The sequence below is a fragment of the Leguminivora glycinivorella genome, chromosome 12, assembly GCF_023078275.1.
Source record: "Leguminivora glycinivorella isolate SPB_JAAS2020 chromosome 12, LegGlyc_1.1, whole genome shotgun sequence".
NCBI classification, from domain to species: domain Eukaryota; kingdom Metazoa; phylum Arthropoda; class Insecta; order Lepidoptera; family Tortricidae; genus Leguminivora; species Leguminivora glycinivorella.
Window position 1 is genome coordinate 1,048,908 of NC_062982.1, and position 21,947 is coordinate 1,070,854.

At 36.4% G+C, this 21,947-nt stretch overlaps 2 protein-coding genes across 2 annotated transcripts; one reads left to right on the plus strand and one right to left on the minus strand.

The window, feature by feature from the left end:
• The first annotated feature begins 560 nt into the window (after positions 1 to 560).
• On the plus strand, positions 561 to 21,733 carry LOC125232241 (ubiquitin-conjugating enzyme E2 W). Its single transcript, XM_048137890.1, has 6 exons — positions 561 to 614; positions 972 to 1,063; positions 5,764 to 5,866; positions 18,619 to 18,774; positions 19,382 to 19,457; positions 20,261 to 21,733. Exons 1-6 carry the CDS (start codon positions 591 to 593, stop codon positions 20,272 to 20,274), a joined length of 465 nt encoding a protein of 154 aa, XP_047993847.1. The 5' UTR covers positions 561 to 590; the 3' UTR covers positions 20,275 to 21,733.
• On the minus strand, positions 16,427 to 17,001 carry LOC125232242. Its single transcript, XM_048137891.1, has one exon. It carries the CDS (start codon positions 16,902 to 16,904, stop codon positions 16,566 to 16,568), a length of 339 nt encoding a protein of 112 aa, XP_047993848.1. The 5' UTR covers positions 16,905 to 17,001; the 3' UTR covers positions 16,427 to 16,565.
• Positions 21,734 to 21,947: the final 214 nt, after the last annotated feature.

Consider the following 21,947-nt stretch of genomic DNA (forward strand, 5'->3'; position numbering starts at 1 on the left):
GTCCGGTGACATGGCGGGCAAATCCCGCCCCGAGGCGGGGTCCGCGCGAGCAGCGAGAGCCTCCTGGCGAAGCCGATCAAGTGTGGCGTCATCCAACCGCTTTGACCGCTGAATGACGCGCACCTGGTCCGATAGACGCTGCTCCGATACGGTGGTGGATGGCTCGAGTGCCTGGAACAGAGGCAGCATTCTAGAACGGTACGCGGATAGCCGGGTTCCCCCCTCTGTGGCCCCGTAATAGGCGCGCATGACATTCTCGTTTATTTCTCGAGTCCATGTCATGCGACGCACTACACCACCGGCAGCGGGAGCCGTGGGCGGGGCAGGATGTCCCGCAGGCCCCAAGCGTGCCGGCAGCGGTGGCCGCCCTCGTCGCGCAGGTGGTCGTGGCGGCGGCGGCGGCGGCCCGCTCTCGTCGCTATAATTATAATCATTATTTTCTTTAATTTAAGTTTAGCGAAAGAAATTGATGGCAGAAAATAAGGTTTTTCGGTTAAAAGGACAGCACTAATGGAATTGCCAAGGTAGAAAATACAACGTTCAAAAGATTTTCCCATGTAGCAACTTCATATGTCTAAATTGGAATACAAATGGCGGCTATGTCCCCGTCTGAGGTTTGTAAAAATAATTAAATTATTAACATCTGCGACATTATCACGTACATGTTTTAGGTCAAAAAGTTTCCTCTGCTGCCCCTGGAACTGGTGCCAAGGATTTTTTACAGTGCCAAAATATGTTGTGTTTATTGTTGCAACGCTGTTATGACAGTTTTCTTCAGATGATTTTTTGTGACAATTTCTTTTGTTGTGTTGACTACAGAACTAAAGTTTATTAGTGTTTTAAAGAAGAACTTTGACGAAAGCACTTTTAGTTACTGCTTGTGTATTTTTCCTTAATGTGATTATGTACTCGCTGCGTCACATTATGCATAACACATCGCAACTTACACATAACTTGTATGTTTCTTTTAGCGGAGATTACAAAAAGAACTAATGTCCCTGATGAGGGAGCCTCCACCGGGAGTCACCGTGGACGGAGATCAGGCCAGCCAAAATCTAACACTGTAAGTTTGTCACGATTTACTGACCCTCGTTATGTCAACTATTCCAATTAAATATTTTAATTTGGTGCATTGCACACTACTAAAATAGAACATATGGATATCAATAATTAAATTCAACTTCATTTGAATAACTTAAAATAGAGAAGTTGCACAAGGTGGTGGTATATATTATAATAAGGCACAAACAAGACAAATATTTGTATTTGGCACATATGTCTTATTATTTACGTATGTGTCGTAAATCTGACGGCATACGTATGTGTCGTAAATCTGACGGCAAGTGATTGTATATGCATATCTATTTTAGTATCATCTGTCACTATAACAACTTAATAGTAGGATAAGTAGATTGAAGGCTATATGTGGCCATAGAAGGAAACAAATGATTATATTGACTAACAGTTATTGTTAGAAGTATAATTTAAAATACTTTGGAAATAGGTGTAAGTATACTTTATCAAAGCAGATATGTGCTTATTTATTGAGGCTAATAGAACACTTTTTGTATAATCATGTTTTAACCCTTAAACCTCTAAATAACAAACTAAAGAAAAACTATGTTAATGTTGAATACAGTACATACATGTCACATATCATTGACTCTGACCAGTAAAATCGTCAAGTGGTAATTTTAAGTATGAATTAAAAAATTGTGCAATGGTTTCAAGTACTCCACATGGAATATTTATAAAAACTTTCCATGTTTTTGTATGGATAAAGATCTTGCCCTATTCTAAAATGGAAACTTTCAAAATATCTTATTACTAAACTACATAGTATAAAACAAAAAAACTTTCTTGTCCCTATGTCCCTATGTATGCTTAAATCTTTAATACTACGCAACGGATTTTGATGCAATAGATGAGTGATTCTAGAGGAAGGTTGACATGTAGGTATAAAGATACCCTATTCAAAGCCGGAAACTTTCAAAATATCTTATTACTTAATAGATAAATCTCAAAGTGAGATTATAAGTCATTGTAATATTTATGGTCAGGGAGGGAACAATTGTGTATGTCGTAACTCCACTGTGAATTAATTTAATTTCAAGATATACAGGTGTATGTACATAACATAAGACAATAATAAAACAGACAATGTTTTTTATAAAATACCAGCTTTTTCCAGTGGCTTAGCTCGCGTTAGAAAGAGACAAAATGTAGCCTATGTCACTCTCCATGCCAGTCCGTTTTGCCACACTTTCCCATATATAATATTAGTATGGATAGGTTTTTGAAGTTATTATTACTAAAATTAGAAATCTGGGAAATTTTATTCAGAAAATTGAAATTGAGTTTGTCACCATACTGCTCAACTTTAGGTAAATATCTCGCACTTCTGATGCCTGCTAGGTGATGAATAATAAATTCCTGTTCACTGTTTTCACCAATTTTGCCATTCTTTTGTCTAGACCACAGACAATTAGTGTCCGGTTCAATGACTGCAGTATTCCACTTATACCCAGTTCCACCCACACAGTTCATTTCAATCTTACTCTGGTACAAATTGATCATCCACGCTCATCTACATGTTTATGCTTGTTGTTAACTTAATTAACAGGTGAATGGACTGTTTTAAATATTTGCAAAATTACTTGTCTGCAATAAAAAAGTTAACATGTGACTAATATAATGGGTATTATTTTGAAACTTAATTTCTATCTTTGATGAATTTTAGAAACACCTGGTCATGTAACCACTAACAAAGAGGATCGAGTATTACAGAGAGTTACTGTCAAAGTAAAATGTGTAATCACAGTGCATAGACTGCTATCTCTCGACACAAGCTTAAAACTTTGAACTCAGTTTTGACAATTTAGCCCATATTGTTAACTTGATATGTGTTAAAATGTCAAATATTAATATTAGCGCCATCTAGCCGAGCGTTACCCAAAGGTATAACGCCATCTAGAACACTATACCGTTTTTCCCTAGAGCTTTGAGGTAAGTTTTTTTCTTAGACTTTATCCGTATATATACGGAGTTACATATGTCTTTGCCACTAACCAGCAAAAATGGGGATTCATATTGATATCCATTATATACTCGAAATTTATACCAGTGATTCGTGTACTATTCAAAACACATGTTTTTAACTTTTCTGTAATATATTTATTATATCGGTCCATTGTATAAAAGCCTACTACACATTTGACTGAATTGTGAGATAATTAACCAGCAAAAATGGGGATTCATATTGATATCCATTATATACTCGAAATTTATACCAGTGATTCGTGTACTATTCAAAACACATGTTTTTAACTTTTCTGTAATATATTTATTATATCGGTCCATTGTATAAAAGCCTACTACACATTTGACTGAATTGTGAGTCAGAAAGATCAACTTTAATCCTAGCCAAAGTGACAATTGTTTACTCTTCGTAGCATATCTTACTTATCTCTCATTCGTATTTGATGCGACAGAGCCAGTTTCGTTCGCCACGAAACGTAGATGTCGCGAGATTGTCACGTCGACTAGGCCGGCAGAATATGCGATACTGAGTCACCCACTCTTACTATCGTATAATAACCCAAATAATAGATAAGTGACACAATGACGAAGCATCGTAAAACATGGACTCACTGTAGTAATTACCTTTTGTTTTATCTCTTTGTTTGTTAGTCCATTTTAGGCAGCGTTTAAGTAGAAGGTTAACGACCTATCTTTAGACAAAATTCTTTTTCTTTTTTTATCACAAGAATACAATTTTAAAAATGGCGAATTTAAGGCATTCTTTAGTATTCAGAAACGTGTAATTAATATGTCCATTTTCGCGATATAGGCGCTCGGATACAATAGAATCGAGTTCACATATTTTATATATACCTTGTTTAAACAGAATGCAAATGATGGCTATTGTATTGTAAAATTTGTAAACGCGACGCGGTAGTTTTTTTTTATTCAAGATATGTAAAATACCTCAGTGCGTGCAAATATACCGTCTATAATCTATGAATAGAATTACAATCTGGATTGTGTCAGATGAATGAGACGGTTATTTGTTTATAAGCGATATAAATAAATAAATAAAATACCGATACCTACCAACTTGGGAACCTAAGAAATACAACTGTTGCGCGCGGTGTCAGAAATCTTTTTATTGTTGAAGGTTGAGTTTTGCAATAGCTTAAGCTAAACCGTCGTCGTAACGTATGAGAATTGCAAGCGTAATATCGTAACGTATTAGGCCCCGCGCACACGGAGGCAACAGTTGCTCGGCGACTTTCGTATTTGTATGAAAAGTTGCGTCGCCTCGTGTGCGCACCTTCATACTAGCCCATAACCGAGCGACGGAGACAAAACAGTTTTGTCTCCCGTCTCTGGGGGCCCTTACCCACCGTAGACTGAGAGAAATTTGCATTGTGAATTTAACAAGTTCGACTTGTTGCGAGTTTATATATGTTTATAGTTGCCGTTTGAAACAAAAGTATTTTAATAAACGGAATAAATCACAATGTTGATGATACAAGTCGAATTTGTTCGAACAACAAGGAGGTCAACTTGTTAAAAGATATTTGATTGAATCAGCCAAACATATGTTTAAAACAATTATATGAGTCATGTTGCTTTTATGAAATCGACTTGTTGATTCAAATAAAATGAAACTTGTCGAATGTACTTCTTCTTCTTTAGTCGTTCCCTCAATGCTGAGGATCGTGACATCATGTCATTCTGTTGAAGACTAGGTCTCTCCATAGGCGTCTGTTCCTCGCCAAGCGCATGGCCTCGTGCAGTTTTAATCGCATGGGTGCAGTACTAGTTACACTTAACAAAATCTAACTTGTTGTTTGAACCAAAGAGCACGTAGGCGCTATTTTAACCAAAAAACTTGTTGAACTAACATGAAAATTGGTTGTTTTTTCTCTCAGTGTATACCTAGACGTTGAACTAGAGCATACATGGTCAAATTAGTCAACATTCTTTACATTCACTTCTTTTACGTTACGCTAAGTGACCGGCCACACCAGATCGTCGCGTGTCTCGGGGCGCGCAACGGACGTCCGCGCCACGCCACCTGAGTGTAATTCAAAAAACGTCTCGTCGCGTGTCTCGGGGCGCGCAACGGACGTCCGCGCCACGCCACCTGAGTGCGCCTAATTCAAAACTGAGGAGACGTCTCCTCAGTACATTTTGTATAGGAAGGACGTAAGACGCGCCCCAGGTGGGGATTATAGAGTTACTGTCAAAGTAGAATGTGTAATCACAGTGCATAGACTGCCATCTCTTGACACAGGCTTAAAACTATTGAACCTCCGTTCTGACAATTTGGCCCATATTCTTAGCTTGATATGTTTTAAAATGTAAAATATTAATATTAGCGCCATCTAGCAGAGCGTACCCCAAATAGCTTCGAGTGATTCTCGGCTAGATGGCTCTAATATAATATGTGAAAATTCTAAGACATCAAGTTAAGGGGCTTCACACGGTTTTTGTTCGATTTTTAACCCCCGACGCAAAAACGACGGGGTGTTATAAGTTTGACGTGTCTGTCTTTGTGTTTGTCTGTCTGCCTGTGTGTGTGTCTGTTTGTGCCATCGAACGGATGAACCGATTTAGATTTAGTTTTTTTTTGTCTGAAAGCTGAGTTAGTCGGGAGTGTTCTTAATAGCCATGTTTCATGAAAAATCTGCTACTATGTCGCGGTCGGGGTTTTTTTCAAAATTTTAATTTTTATTGATGGTAATTCGTTCACAGGTGGACAGTACACATGGAAGGCGTCCCCGGCACCCTGTATGAGGGTGAGAAGTTCGTCCTCCAGTTCAAATTCACCAACAAGTACCCCTTCGACTCCCCAGAGGTGAGTTCACTCTATATTTATTAGTAAAAAAAAAAAAAAACATGTTTACATGACATTACAGTAAAACCAATGCGTCACGAAACTTAGATAACATAAAAGAGAGAAAATAAAGAGAACAATAATAAAAATAAAATTAAACAATGGATTTGGGCGATGACGTCACAGCGTGGCTCCGTTGCGTCGTTTGCCCCGGTGTGGGATTTGGCAGGTTGCCCCGGAACCGCCGAATATATGGTGCGTCCACACTGGCAGGTCTCGGATACCGGTTAAATTTTCAAACCGTTATCTTGTACTTGCGGACAAACCTTTAAATTTCGTTTTCGCTCGAAAAACCGCTATTTTTAAACCGGTTTTTAGGAGGACTCTTTCATAAAGGTTACGTTCGATTAACCGGTTTAGAATAAAATAAACCGGTTTATTCCGCAGAATGATAGGTAATACAGTTCTAACCAAACAAAAATATAGCTGCGTGAACGTAGGTATTTAGGTGCGTCTCGCCGCTCGTCGAATAAACCGGTTTATTTTGGTTAAAATAAAGTTCTCATAACGTTCGCGTCCTTTAAAAAGTTCGGAGTAAAATCGAAATAAACCGGTTTTAACCGGTAAAAAATAAACCGGTTCTGAGCCTTGCACACTGGGCTGTTATAAATGTTACAAATAATCGCAATGGCGCGATGAAGCGCTGTCCCTGTCATACACACTCGTTTTATAACAGCGCAGTGTGTGAGCACCATCATAGTACCCAGTAAGTTTAAAAATGCCCCGAATATTCGGCAACCATTTGGTTTGTTAGTCGGCCTGTTAGGCCATTTTTCCAAATATTGCTTACTATTTGGCCGAATATCGAGATGTAAACCATACTGAGCAAAAAAATACAATAAAGATTAGGTCTACGCGACATTTAACAGAGCAAGAAGGAGTGTACAAGTTTCTAATGGGTTGGCAACACGCCTGTGACACTCCTTGAGTTGCAGGCGTCCATAGGTTACGGTGACCGCTTTCCATCAGGCGGACCGTATGCTTGTTTGCCACCGACGTACTATTATAAAATCCCCATTTCTACCTCGATCAGCTAAACTTTGCCTCCTGCAGAATTTGTCGATCGATATAACTTTCAAATGTAACGTCCGGTGTTCGTGAACTTCGTATTAAACTTTTAAGAGCTCATGAAGCGGTTCAAAATGGTAAAAGATCTTCATGGGACATCATTTTACATGTTACCAAACTAATCTAAGTGTAAACGGAGTTTTACAATACAATACAATAATTTTACACTGAGAGAAATTTGCATTGTGAATTTAACAAGTTCGACTTGTTGCGGTTTATCCGTTTGAATCAGCCAAACGTATGTTTAAAACAATATGTGTCAGGTTGTTTTTATAAAATCGACTTGTTGATTCAAATGTATTGCCGATTCAAATGACAAGTAGCTTGTTGTTTGAACCAAAGAGCACGTAGGCGCCATTTTAACCAAAAAACTTGTTGAACGAACATGAAAACTGGTTGTATTTTCTCTCAGTGTATGTCGAAAAAAATCCATAGCGTTAGTGTACATCCCCTTAAACCTATTTTAGTTACATTTGCATTACATCTAAAAACTAAACTATAATAGCGTTAGAAAGAGACAAAAAGTAGCCTATGTCACTCCATCCCTTCAACTATCTCCACCTAATAAATCACGTCAATTCGTCGCTCCGTTTTGCCGTGAAAGACGGACAAACAAACAAACACACACACTTTCCTATTTATAATACTAGTATGGATTATACACTTTGCCTTTGGATGCCATATGTATACTATCCCCAGTGCCTCCAGAAAGCACAAGATTCCAACACTATTAGGCGCACAAGGCTATTGGAACTGTCTGAATGTGTGTGTGTCTGTGTGTTTAGGCTTATGCAGCCGTGGGCGACTGCAGGCTAAAATTAAATGATGATCATTATTATTAAAATGCATATCCTTATCATATATAATTTGTGATATCGCTTGTTGTAGAAGCATTTACGTAAGCTTGTATAATACACGAGTTAAATTCGCTAACCCCTGATAACGATAAGATAACCAAACTTATTGGTTTATTCATAAAGCACCGTCATCAAGACCATAATATTTACATAAGGTCAAAAGGGGAAGTGTGTCGTAAGGGAAAATGTGTCTGGCCTTCAAATTTGGCCTATTTAAACCAATGATCAGTATCTATTGAGAGTTCATACGTTTAGCACTAATCGTAAGTGCCGAGTGGCAAGCGAAAATGAATAGAAATCTGGTAACAATAATAAAAACCGGCCAAGAGCGTGTCGGGCCACGCTCATAGTGTAGGGTTCCGTAGTTTTCCGTATTTTTCTCGAAAACTACTGAACCTATCAAGTTCAAAACGATTTTTTTAGAGAGTTCTACTTTTGTGATTTTTTTCATATTTTTTAAACATGTGGTCAAAAGTTAGATGGGGGGGGAGGGACGCACTTTTTTTTTCCTTTAGCAGCGATTATTTCCGAAAATATCAATATAATCAAAAAACGATTTTAGTAAACCCTTATTCATTTTTAAATACCTATCAAACAATATATCACACGATGGGGTTGGAATGAAAAAAAAATCACTCCCCACTTAACATGTGGGGGGGGGGGTACCCTAACGAATAGAGATGGGTAGGGGTGAGTAAATACTGAGTATTTACCCGTAATTTACTCAAAGCACCGAGTAAATACTCGTATTTACTCATTTGGGTGACTAGAAACTGTTACCTAAAAATAATTTTAAAAATGAGATTTAAGTACTTAGTCATGTTTATTTTAACTGTGTGGACATGTTTAAATGATATTTATATTATAAGAAACTTATGGGAGTCTTAGTTTGTCGAAAAAGAGGTAATCATTGTGAGAAAAAAATAGTGATAATGTTTAGTTAGCAGTTTTGTTTTAAAAAAGCAGGTATTTACAGTAAAAGTATGACTTAAATTAAATTGATGTTCTAGATAACGGCATGACGTTCGGAAGTGATTGTTAATGTGGCACTTACGACCTTTTATTAAGGGTTTTCTAAAGAAAACTCAAAAATGGTTCAGCTGATGACGTTTAAAGTACTAGTTTTGTGTTTTGTATTATATGGGCAATCATTTGACGGTTTCTGGATATTTTTCCATCAACGAATTCGAAAGTTATAAAGGTATAAACATTATTTCGGCCTTAATTATCGTTTTATTCCAAAACTGTTCATATTATTAAAAAACTTTTTTAGAAACATTCAATTAATTTTTAAAGGCCTATCAGATGATGTATAACACACTGGTAATTTCTGAATTTTATTTTTAGCCGATTTCAAAAAAGGAGGAGGTTCTCAATTCGACTGAATTTTTTTTTTTTTGTATGTATGTTACTCGATATCTCCGAGAATCGTGGACCGATTTTCAAAATTTTTTTTTTGATCGAACGGGTATAACCCCGAGATGGGCCCATTGGCACCAAGTCGGGGTCTGATGATGGGATCTTGGAGAAATCGAGGGAACTCTTCAAATGTTATAGGCACATGTAATGTTTTTAGTGTATTTTTCAAAGGTACACCAGTATTTACGCCTGATGGTAATAATTTTATGTGGCTGAGCTGATGATGGAAGGTCAACTCCTCAATGGTTAGGAGTTAAAGGATAATTCTTTCACTACTGTACATATATTCGGACTGATACATATAATATCACTAGGAACCACTAAAAATCAACAAATAAATTAACTTTTTAACAAAAAATAAAACCGCCTTCAAAAAAAGCGTGTTACAAAATACGGAGAAACTAAAAAGTCAAAAATAATAAACCTTCGAATTCAGATTTCTTATCGGATTGCAATAATCTAAACATCCAAATTATAAACAAATCAATTATTTTTGGAGTCGGGGCCAGCCTGCGTATGGTTGGGTGGGGCAAACAGGAAATAGCAAGGCGACGAACAGGTCTGATACCGACTACAAAAATAATTGATTTGTTTATAATTTGGATGTTTAGATTATTGCAATCCGATAAGAAATCTGAATTCGAAGGTTTATTATTTTTGACTTATTAGTTTCTCCGTATTTTGTAACACGCTTTTTTTGAAGGCGGTTTTATTTTTTGTTAAAAAGTTATTGTGAAAAATAGTTACATGTATGGAGAGCACGTCTTTAAAATTAAATTCATATAAATTTGATTACTTAACTTAGTAGCCGATAACAAAATACACCAATATTTCTAATTTGTATTTCCATTTCAGCACGCTAAATAGTTTATACCCACCAATTTGAGTAAAAACGAGTAAATACGGGTATTTTGAGTAAATACTGAGTATTTACTCGATATTTACTCTTGAGTATTTACTCACTACCCCTCTAACGAAGCATTTTTTTCCACTTTTTATTTTACCACTTTGTCGGCGTGATGCATATTGGTACCAAATTTCAGCTTTCTATGTAGTGCTAACGGTCACTGAGATTATCCGCGGACGGACGGACAGACAGACATGGCGAAACTAAGGGTTCCTAGTTGTGACTACGGAACCCTAAAAAAGGAAGGTTTCATACAAACTACATAGGACATTTTGGGAAACCTAGTGGATCTTGCTCAGCATCATGGACTCTAATCAGCCTACCGATTTTTATCAAAATCGGAGACTTGATCCAAATGTACAAACTTAACGGGAATTGCTCATTTATCCTTTGTATTTTGTAGTTTCCCAGAGCCTTAGTGTAAACTGTAATTCTGTGTTACTTTTTAGGGTTCCGTTAGTCAACTAGGAACCCTTATAGTTTCGCCATGTCTGTCTGTCCGTCCGTCCGCGGATAATCTCACTAACCGTCAGCACTAGAAAGCTGAAATTTGGTACCAATATGTATAACAATCACGCCAACAAAGTGCAAAAATAAAAAATGGAAAAAAATGTTTTATTAGGGTACCCCCCCTACATGTAAAGTGGGGGCTGATATTTTTTTTCATTCCAACCCCAACATGTGATATATTGTTGGATAGATATTTAAAAATGAATAAGGGTTTATTAAGATCGTTTTTTGATAATATTAATATTTTCGGAAATAATCGCTCCTAAAGGAAAAAGAAGTGCGCCCCCCCCCTCTAACTTTTGAACCATATGTTTAAAAAATATGAAAAAAATCACAAAAGTAGAACTTTATAAAGACTTTCTAGGAAACTTGTTTTGAACTTGATAGGTTCAGTAGTTTTTTGAGAAAAATACGGAAAACTACGGAACCCTACACTGAGCGTGGCCCGACACGCTCTTGGCCGGTTTTTGATCAAATAAATCAGTACAGTACATATTTACTAAAAAAAAAAACTAGTGCCTACGCCAAATCTTGGGATTAGTTGTCAAAGTGGAACCCAGGCTCCCATGGGCCGTGGCAAATACCGGGATAACGCAAGGAAGATGATGAGTACAGTACATATTTAGATATCCATACTAATATTATAAATGGGAAAGTGTGTGTGTCTGTTTGTTTGTCCGTCTTTCACGACAAAATGGAGCGACGAATTGACGTGATTTTTTAGGTGGAGATAGTTGAAAGGATGGAGAGTGACATAGGCTACTTTTTGTTTCTTTCTAACGCGAGCGAAGCTGCGGGCAAAAACTAGTTTTTGTATAAGTGTAAACGAACTCGACTGTATGTCGCCTCCGAACATCGATTCAATAATATAATCTTACTTAACATCCTACAAGTTTTTATAGTCCAATAATGAGTGTTTACAACGCGAATACCTTGACATTGGACGGACACGTGACGAGGATTTACCTGTTTGGTTTCACATTATCGCTACATCATTTGTAATGCTTTGAAGGTGATATTTCTTTATAAACATGATTATGTTGTCGTTAAAAGCAATTATTTGGGATAACATAACATTGAACTGAAATAAATGTCATATACGAAGAAATACGGAACCCTAAAAATTACCAAAGCCTTCAAGTGTCCAATGCTAGACTTGGAGGCCTTGGAAATTTACACTAGCTTTTGCCGCGGTTTCGCTCGCATTAGAAAGAGACATGAAGTAGCCTATGTCACTCTCCATCCCTTCAAGTATCTCCACTTAAAAAAAAATCACGTCAATTCGTCGCTCCGTTTTGCCGTGAAAGACGGACAAACAAACAGACACACACACTTTCCCATTTATAATATTAGTATGGATTAGTATGGATTTATTTCAGTTTATAGTTGAAATAGTAGTGTGCCTACTAAAAAAACACAATAGTTATTTGTTATACAAGGGAGCAAAGTTGTATCTGTGGAATTGCAACACGAACTAGCGAATGGATTCTAGGGTTGAACTACGAGCTAGCGAATGAATTCTATGGTTGAACCACGAGCGAAGCGAGTGGTTCGAAAATAGAATCCTGAGCGAAGCGAGTAGTTCAAAAATAGAATCCTGAGCGTAGAGAGTATTGCAATACACACGAGGTAAAATAACTTTGCATCCCGTGTGTAACACATAACTTTTCACCTCACTAAAGCGAGGAAACACGCAATAAAAACAACTGGAACATAATTGCACGGAAATAAGTCAATTTGCGTTTATTACAATTTCCACGATGCACCGACCGACACCACAAAAGTTTCAAATTAAGAATCAAGAAGAAAATTTTATTTGGGTGCGTTCCGTTTCACGCGTTTTGAGATTGCAATGTTACTTAAGGTGCGTTCTGAATAAGTACAATGGAAGAGTCAAAAATACAATTTCTTGTATGATTTCAAGTGTTTTATGGTAAAATCATGTTATAAAATTGTTTGAATTTAATGTTTTTAGTCGGATACAATTCGATATGAAATTATTTTTACGTTCGCATCACATGATTTGTTAAGACCATTTAAGCACAGGGAGAAAATTGTCCTGTCTGGGACATGCCTTTACAAGAAATTATATATAAAAATTAAAAAAGTAACTAATGACACGTTCGGATTTCAAATATTCTTTGCACTCTTGTGGATAAAATTCGATTTTGCTATCTGTTTTTAAAGAATAAAAAACCGGCCAAGTGCGAGTCGGGCTCGCGCACAAAGGGTTCCGTAGCAGCAAATATAATAAACCAATAACTTAACCAAAATTACAGTTAAATCAACCTATCTCAAAAACTATAAGAGATACTTTGATCAAACCAAAAATCGTTGAAAGAGTTAATTAGCATGCATCACCTCTATTTTTTTTAGAATTTTATACCCCGTAGTTATAAAAATAGACATACTTTTTACGACTTTGAGAGCTGATATCTCAAAAACCGTTCACTTTAAGAAAAATGTTTTTTAGAAAACTTTATATCATTTTAAAAGACCTTTCCATTGATACCCCACACGGGTATGTACATCGAAAAAAAATTTTCATCCCTCAGTTACATGTATGGGGGCCCCACCCCCAATTCTTTTTTTTACTATTTAGTGTCATAATTTTGTAGCGGTTCATACAACACATATTCCCATCAAATTTCATCACTGTAGTACTTATAGTTTCCGAGTAAATCGGCTGTGACAGACGGACAGACGGACAGACGGACAGACGGACATGACGAAACTATAAGGGTTCCGTTTTTGCCATTTTGGCTACGGAACCCTAAAAAAGAAGTCCTTTCCGAGCTAGTGAGGTGAAAAATATTTTCTATGAATATAGTTTAATATGTTCTTAGAGTTAACATAACATGTCCAAAAATATTTGAACAAATGCGACTTTCCATACAGATTTCATGTGCTTCAAGTGCAATATTATATGTCGTACGTTAAGTAAATGAAGTCTAAGAAGTTCGAATATTTTTATACATATTATCGGCGGTCGGGTAAACCACCACGAAGACCCGTGTTCGATGACCGACCCAACCACCGGTGTCGTTTTCAGTTTATATATTATGACTACTTAAGAAAAAAAAAAATTCATGAAGTAATTTGACTTGGTCGGAATTTTTGGGCGAGATTTAAGTTTTTTTAGACCACATGGTCTTCTTACCTTTCGAACAAAACATATTTACCATCAAAAGTATCGTATTGCTGCGAATTAGCGCATAAACTTGCCCATATTCGCACTCATGCAATGTAATCTCTTACATAACGCATTACGTACCAAATATGGCTGTATATGGTCGTTGCGTGGTCTAACAATTAACAACATAATACTAGTAACCGACGTGCGAAGGTCTATCAGATTGATGTTGTTTTCCGTATGTGTATCATTATTAATATCATTATCTAAGACATGGAAGTACTAGAACTTGAGGAACTTGAATTCTCCATTGCATAGACATTTTGGGCCCTAGGCTAGAAATACTACATTACGATACAAGTGCGGACACGGGGAAGTTCGAAACGAGTAGCGATAAATTAAAACACGACCGAAGGGGAACTGTTTTAATTCGACACGAGTTACGAATTTCCTATTGGCACGCGTATCAGTACAGATGAGCCTCCGAAGTTTCGACCTGGCATATAATGAACTACTTCTCGCACTAGTGCGTAAAAAAAACACCATCTGTACTGAAAAAAATACTTACGTCTCTGGACAGACAAAACCAGCGACTCGAAGTGGATGTTAGCCTCCGATACTAGACTTTTGCCATTCGCTCCTGTCCTTATATTGCCCCAATCTCACATAGATGATTCTGACGAACATTAAAATGATTGTGACTCACTAGAGAAGTAAGTAGGTACACATTCATAATATATCATTGATCGTACCTATGATTGTTTACTCATATAAAAATAACCACGTGCTTACTAAACATTATTACAGCTTTTAAAAGTATTTATTGCATATTCTTTTGACAGTAATCGCTATGTTTTATTTAAACAGCGCTTATATTACCTACATAAATATTTAACTGCGTTTTCCATAATCAGCCATATAAGCCTGCCGTCTGGTGAGGTGAAGTGAATTACCTACTTACAACATAACTTCTTCCTCCTACCCTTTATCCCACGTTATGTTTAGTCGGTCGGTACAACTTTTCTATCTCTTCCATTCTCTATCTTTCGTCATCGTCACTTCTATCTCCTCCTATCCTCTTTCCCAAATGCATCCATCTATGTTTGGATTACCCCTCCCTCTGTCCATCAGCATTTATTCATTTAATCAACATTCAAATTACCTACAAATAAGCTTTAAGCAAAGCAGGCTAATAATTTCAACTCTGGTAATAAGGATGCAAGATACAAACAAGCACAAACTGCTAAATTATGCTTCCTTCCTTTTGATTTTTGGGCAAAAAAGTCGATTATAATTCTAAATAATACCAAAATACATATAAGGTTTCTAAAACTTGAAAAATCTATTCTTCCTTATGTTCTTCAAGTATCACCTCGGCATCTTCTGTCGGATTAGTTTCCTCGTCTTTCGCTACTTCTTCATCCACAGTTTCTTCGTACACTACATCTTCCGTCTCTTCTTCTTTGCTTCATCTTCAACTGTTTCACCTTCACCGCCATCTACAAGCTCCTTTGTTTCTTCATGTACACTTTCTACTTCAAACAATTTTGATGGTCTTCTTTGAGCAAACAAATCTTTTAATATCGCTTTTTGCACCTCCAGTTTGCTCTGTTCCAACTGCTTATCCATATCATCCATGTCTTCTTCGCCAGATTCTTGATCGCTATTTATCGTATTCGATTTAGTTGAAGTGACAAAAGATTGGAAACTCTCTTTAGCAGGGCGTTGAGGCTCAGTTGATACTGGTACTAATTTCATGCTTGGTATTGTCTTTATACTCCCTAAATCGGACAAAGAAGATGATTCTGAAGAACATTTGAAAGATTCCTGCGAATCTCCGGATGTCATTATGCTGGGAGCTATAGACGTAGATTTTAGTGATTTTGTTTTGGGTATGAAGCCTAGATCGCCTTTTTCATAGACTTTCTCGAATGAAATTAAGGTATCTATAGACTCGGCTCGCAGAGTGTCACGGTACTGTGATACAATTTTTAAGAGCCGTAACAATAAAGTCTCTCGGTCCATGGTTCCTCTATTTGCGTCTTTAGTAGCCCATTCGTCCAGTCTAAGTGCAGACTGAATAGTTATTACAGCTTCTCTTAATATCATTTTCATTTGTTTATTCTCTTTGCCAACCTTTGATGCGTACACAAGAGATTTATTTTGTTCATTCATTTTTCCGTGCAAATTTTGTTCTAATATTCTAACTTTTAATATTAAACCGTCATTTCTTTCGCCAACTGTTCTATTTTTGCTTTAAGTTGATCGATATTGTCGTTTTGCACTGCCATTAGGGCTTTGTCTTTCTTTACATTTTGCGTGATTGTGGTGAGTTGTTCGATTACTTTGAGTTGTGCGATACTCTTCTTAATAGCCAAATCTCGCTCTTCCTCCGCCAATTCCTTGTCAATTTAGCTGCGTCTTCTCTTTTTTTTAATTTTTCATTTTGACTTACTAATTTTGCTTGACTGGCCAATATCTTATCCAACTCGTTATTAATAGCAATGTTCTCTCGTATAACCCTGTGTGTGGTCGCTGCTATTCTCAGTCCCGTGTTATCTTGAAAATCTTGTGCGAGTTGCATAAGACGATTCTCCATTTCTTTCTTTAATTTGTCCTTTCCAATCACAAATTTCTTTTCGATATCATATATCTTTCTTTTATACATCATTTCTTGTTCTTTTAGTTTCTGTTCCTGTTTCTCAAATTTCGCCATCAAAATATCTCTAGTGACTCGGAATTCTTCCATCGTGTTAAGTTTACTAGTCAAAGTTTACATTCTGAAGTTAGCTGTTCTTTCATAACCTTGAAATTCTTCTCCATCTCAGCAACATTCTTTTTGTGTTCAGCTATTTCAACTAGTCTTGTTTCTTCTAACGTTTTGACCTGTTCTTTTAACTCATTAATTTCCCCATTTTTGTTGTTTAGAACCTTCTTTAAGTAGGCAATAATATCTGCCCTGTCTTCGTCTAATTTGTTGTAATTCTTCTTCATTTCCTTATTCTTTAATTCGAGCTCTTCAACTGTTGTCCTGAGTCTCGCTACTTTCCTGTTAGCTTCAGCTAACTGAAGCTCAAGGAACGTTCTCTCAACTTCAGTAAACATAGGCCCTTTCGCTTCTTCAGGCTTTATCACCTTCCTTACTTTTTTCACCTTTGTTACCTTTCGTTTTCAAAATATTCCTTTGCTTTTCTTCAGTGGCATATTTAATTTTTAGTAATAAACAAATATGTAAGAATTAAAAATATGTATCGCAGTAAAATTATGACAGCATCCGCGAATATGAAAAAGTTAGATGGCCGCGGTCTCTTAGTAACGCGTGTTGTTAAATAATATTTACAAGACCTGTTTCGTTTTTGCCTATTTAAGTAAAGTAAGCAAAAATTTGCAATATTTATTCCTATTTTGTTAGATTTTTTGATGAATTGAGATTATAGTAAGTTTTATTTCGTCATTAAGGTTCTCTAGTATCTATATTTTCTTAATTATAACAATTATCCTGTATATATCTTACGAAAGATTATATTACTAAATGTTGGTAACAAAATAATCAATTAAAATTTGCTGACGTGGCTATGTACAAAGTTGCCGGGAACTGCTCAGATACGTTTGCAGATTGCGGATGTATAAAATTAGTTGAATAAGTACACGAAATCATAACTTGATTAATATAAAAAATATGATTAAATCTTGGACGAAGTGTTAAAAATGCTACAATATAATTCATCCTAGTTAACTACGTATCACTATAGAGTTGTGTTCAAGTTTTTTTACGTCCACGTAGAGAACTTTAGTGCTACCGAATATTAAATGTAGTACTGTCATTGATAACATCAAATATCTTCGTAAAAAAAGTTTTAAACTACTTATGATCCACTTTTTGGAAACGTTTAGTAATGTATACACATACACAATACACATTTGTACCATTGAATCATGGTTACTTAAGTTAGTAGCCGTATTACACCTTGCTCTAACCAGAATGCCTTGGAAATCTTATTTATTTTACAAAGAGACTTCGTTTGTGTACTTTTTACCTAGTAAGCCTATAAGTACTACCATAAATGCACATGTTATGAGTACATAAATATTGACTAAACCATCGGCCTTACTATATGTAGTATTATTTGCTTATGTATTTATTTACTTCGTTCGACCTAACGCCAAGACCAAACCAAATCATTTTAATGTTGATATAGGAAATTTCGATAAAGATAATCAAGAAGAGCTGGTGACCTAGCGGTAAGAGCGTGCCGACCGTAGCAATGAATTTTTCGGAACTAATATGCGCTTTCATAATATAAAATTACAGTATGAATCAGGTCTAGGCTAACGCTCGGCTGACTGAATATTTCCATTTTTCCTTTAATTTAAAAATATGTAATATCGCTCGCAGACGTTTCTGCATGATAAAAAACAAATTTAGTATGGGTTAGCACATTGTTACTGGCGAATTCTCAATGTAAATTGAGACTCCAGTGCCTGTTAAGATCTATTCTTACGGGTAGATTTCATTTCATTTATTTCTTGCTTTTGTGGGTTTACAATAGATCTTACAACTAGACATCAGTGCTTTTACCACAAACCCTGTTAGGGCGCTGCATTATTATATACTAGATGTTTGCTATAACGCCACCCTAAAGCGGTTGAGAATTGAGGGAAGGCATAGATAAATTCGCACACATCCAGCAGGCCTCCGTGGTGCAGTTGGAAGCACGATGGCCCCGGCAAGGCCAGAGGTCGCAGGTTCGAGTCCTGCCGGAGGTGTGAATTTTTCAATTTTTTCTCTAGATAATTTAAAAATATGTTATTTTTGCAGGTCACATTCATAGGCAACAACATCCCCATACACCCTCACGTCTACTCCAACGGGCACATCTGCCTGTCCATCCTAACGGACGACTGGTCGCCGGCGCTTTCCGTGCAGTCAGTCTGTCTGTCCATCGTCTCTATGCTATCGAGCTGCAAGGAGAAGGTAAAATGTTTCCACTTCTTCATTTCACTAGGGGTCATCCACATATTACTCATATTACATAACAACGTAACACTGTTTGGGGACCCGTTAAAAGAGACGATGGCAGTTGGAGGGTCCGAAAGAATGCCGAAATTGAGGAACTAATAGCCGAGCCGAGCCAAATACAATGAAACCAAAGCGCATCGTCCCCGTTGGCTAGGTCACTTTGAAAGGATGAGTGAAGATCGGGCAGTTTAGCCTACTCGGGAAGACCGAATGGTCGCCGTCTTGCTAGTCACCCAAGATATCGTTGGGTGGATAGAGTGGTAGACCTCCGTGAGCTCGGCGTCGGCGAAAGCTGGCGCGCTGCCGCTCAAGACCGAGTGAAGTGGCGTGCTCTTGTTTTGGAGGCCAAAACTCTTTTTGGGTTATCACGCCAGCCAAGTAAGAAGTATTTGGGAGGGGGGGCACACCCACACGTCTACCTATTCCAACAAAAAAGGTAAAAAGAAAGAGAAGGAAAAAGGAGAAGGTAAAATTTGTCGAATTTTTCGATTGATTTTGAAAAAATTAAAGACGATTAAAATATATTCGCTACGTTAAGCTAACTTATTTTTTTTTTTTTCAGAAACGGCCACCAGACAACTCGTTTTACGTCAAAACCTGCAGCAAAAACCCTAAGAAAACGAAATGGTGGTATCACGGTAAGCCCATGTTTATTATTTAAGTATTTAATAGTTTCCTGTGACATATTATCTCGACAGATAGGTCATACTTCAGCCATGTAACCGCTTTGTTATCATAATACTTGTTGTTTTAGACGCAATCTTAATTTTCATTTCCTACAGATAGGAGAAAAAGTTCCATAAATCCCTTCTGTCATTTTCCACAGTCAACTATACGGCCAAACAGTTAATAACCTCACCACAAAATTTTGAAAAAAACCCCTACATAGTGAACGGATTTTTATGAAACATGGCTAAGAACACTCCCGACTAATTCAGCTTTCAAACAAAAAAAACTAAATCTGAATCGGTAATCCGTTCGGGAGCTATGACGCCACAGACAGACACGTCAAACTTCGCCCCACCCACCCCACCCCATTGTTTTTGCGTCGGGGGTTAAAAATAGTGATAGGCCCATGAAAAGGTATTTTTGGGCCTATTACAATTATCTCTTTGGCCGTATTGAATTGATTGACTGGTTTTATACCTTTTATAGGTATGTGCAATAAAGTTTAAAATTAAATAAATAACATTAACTGATAATGCAAAATCTATAAAGAGTTAAACTGAGGAACAAATCAAATTAAATTATTTTATGAAATATATATATCTATTTCGGTTTTGATAAAGACTTGGTTTAACTGATAATGCAAAATCTATAAAGAGTTAAACTGAGGAACAAATCAAATTAAATTATTTTATGAAATATATATATCTATTTCGGTTTTGATAAAGACTTGGTTTCTAGATGTACCTATTCTAAAACTTGTACATTGTTGCAGACGACTCCGTGTAACCAGTAAGCGCGTTGGCTGTATCGAGCATGGACGATATGTGGTCAGTGCAGTGTCAGTGTACATACATATGTTAGCGGGGGCCGCTCACTACTGTCGGTCGCGTTTTGTACACCAATACCCCTTCCAGTAGCTCCTGTCATTCATTACCGCGTGGATATAATGGTTGACTGGTAGAGAATGCCTCAAGGCGTTAAGTCCGCCATTTGTACTCTTTTTTTGTAAATTTGTGCAATAAAGTTTAAATAAATAAATATCTGTCAAATAAAACATTTTCTTGACAATATGAACCAAGGAACGCGTCCTAGTGATTGACTCGATTTATATCGCAAATAACTTTAATTAAAATAGGTCGTTCATAATTTGTAAGTCGTATGAATTTGCAATCAATATTAACTTTTCGGCTTAGCATCTAATCTGAAAGAAAATATCTACTCAACGGTTAGTAAGAACACCCAAACGGTGAGACCTACATGAAGTTGGTTCGAAAATTATTAATTATTACGTTGTCTACATTGGATGATGGATAGCTGATAGCTCAGATTGGTTCTAAAAAAAGTTGCTCAAGGATATGTAAAAGTTAGACAACATACTGGCGAAAAAAATATAAAAAACGTAAGAAATGATACCATACATATTTGTGTACAAAACATGACCGGCATTACCAATGGGAAATCGTATTTTGTCAGTGCTAAATAAATGTAAGTAGCATAATAGGATATGAAATCAAATAAATGTACTGCTTAGTTCCGGAGAAATTGTCTGTCGAATTCTAATTGTATATAACTGATTATATTTATGATATAACCAGAAACATAATCATGTAAAATTGTAAATATTAACCGGTTTTAATATTTCATCATTTTATTAAAATCGGTAGAAAACAGATGAAAAATTTGATTTTGATATTTTATTGCAGTTCCTTCACAAATACTCAGTTATTTTTATCTGTAACGTCCACGGCGAAACTTCTGTTTGTAAAGTGTAAACGTTAAACTTTGTATAATTGTATAAAAACTGTAAAAACATAAATGTTTATGTTTCTGGTTAACTTTTTATTGCCTAACTGCGGTATCAGTTGAAGGATATTTTTGGAAAAGATGTTAGATATAGAACGTTCCAAAATGCCTTTATTATCAGCTTTGTACGTTTTGCGTTTATAAGAGCAAGTTTAAAACATAAATATACACATTATTTTTCTCGACACCTATGTATTATAAAACCAAAGGTTTTGATATGTTATACTGTTCCCAAATTCGTGTTGAGGCGAACTATATGTAATCGAGATACCTGTTTTAAGTGTGATACATAGACCAGGGAGTGCTTAAAATGGATTAATATATATTACTTTTTGGTCTGTCAATATTTTTGTGATGTCTCAATTTGGTGCCGCGACCAGGATCAATGAACACTGAATAAAGCTATGAAAATGGCTCATTTTGTTTTGACATATCTTATTAACAGCGTATTTTATTAACAGCGTAACAAAAAAAAGGTTTGGGAAAATTATCCAGGATGGCACACATTTGGTGCGATGATTCATACGCTACTATGACTGCAATTTCACTCTTGTCAATGTACTCTTTACGAACTGTATTTTGAAATGAAGTTTATGGCAAAATCAATTAATTAAATATGTCAAGAACTTCCTGGTCTCAAAAATATAGTAATATAC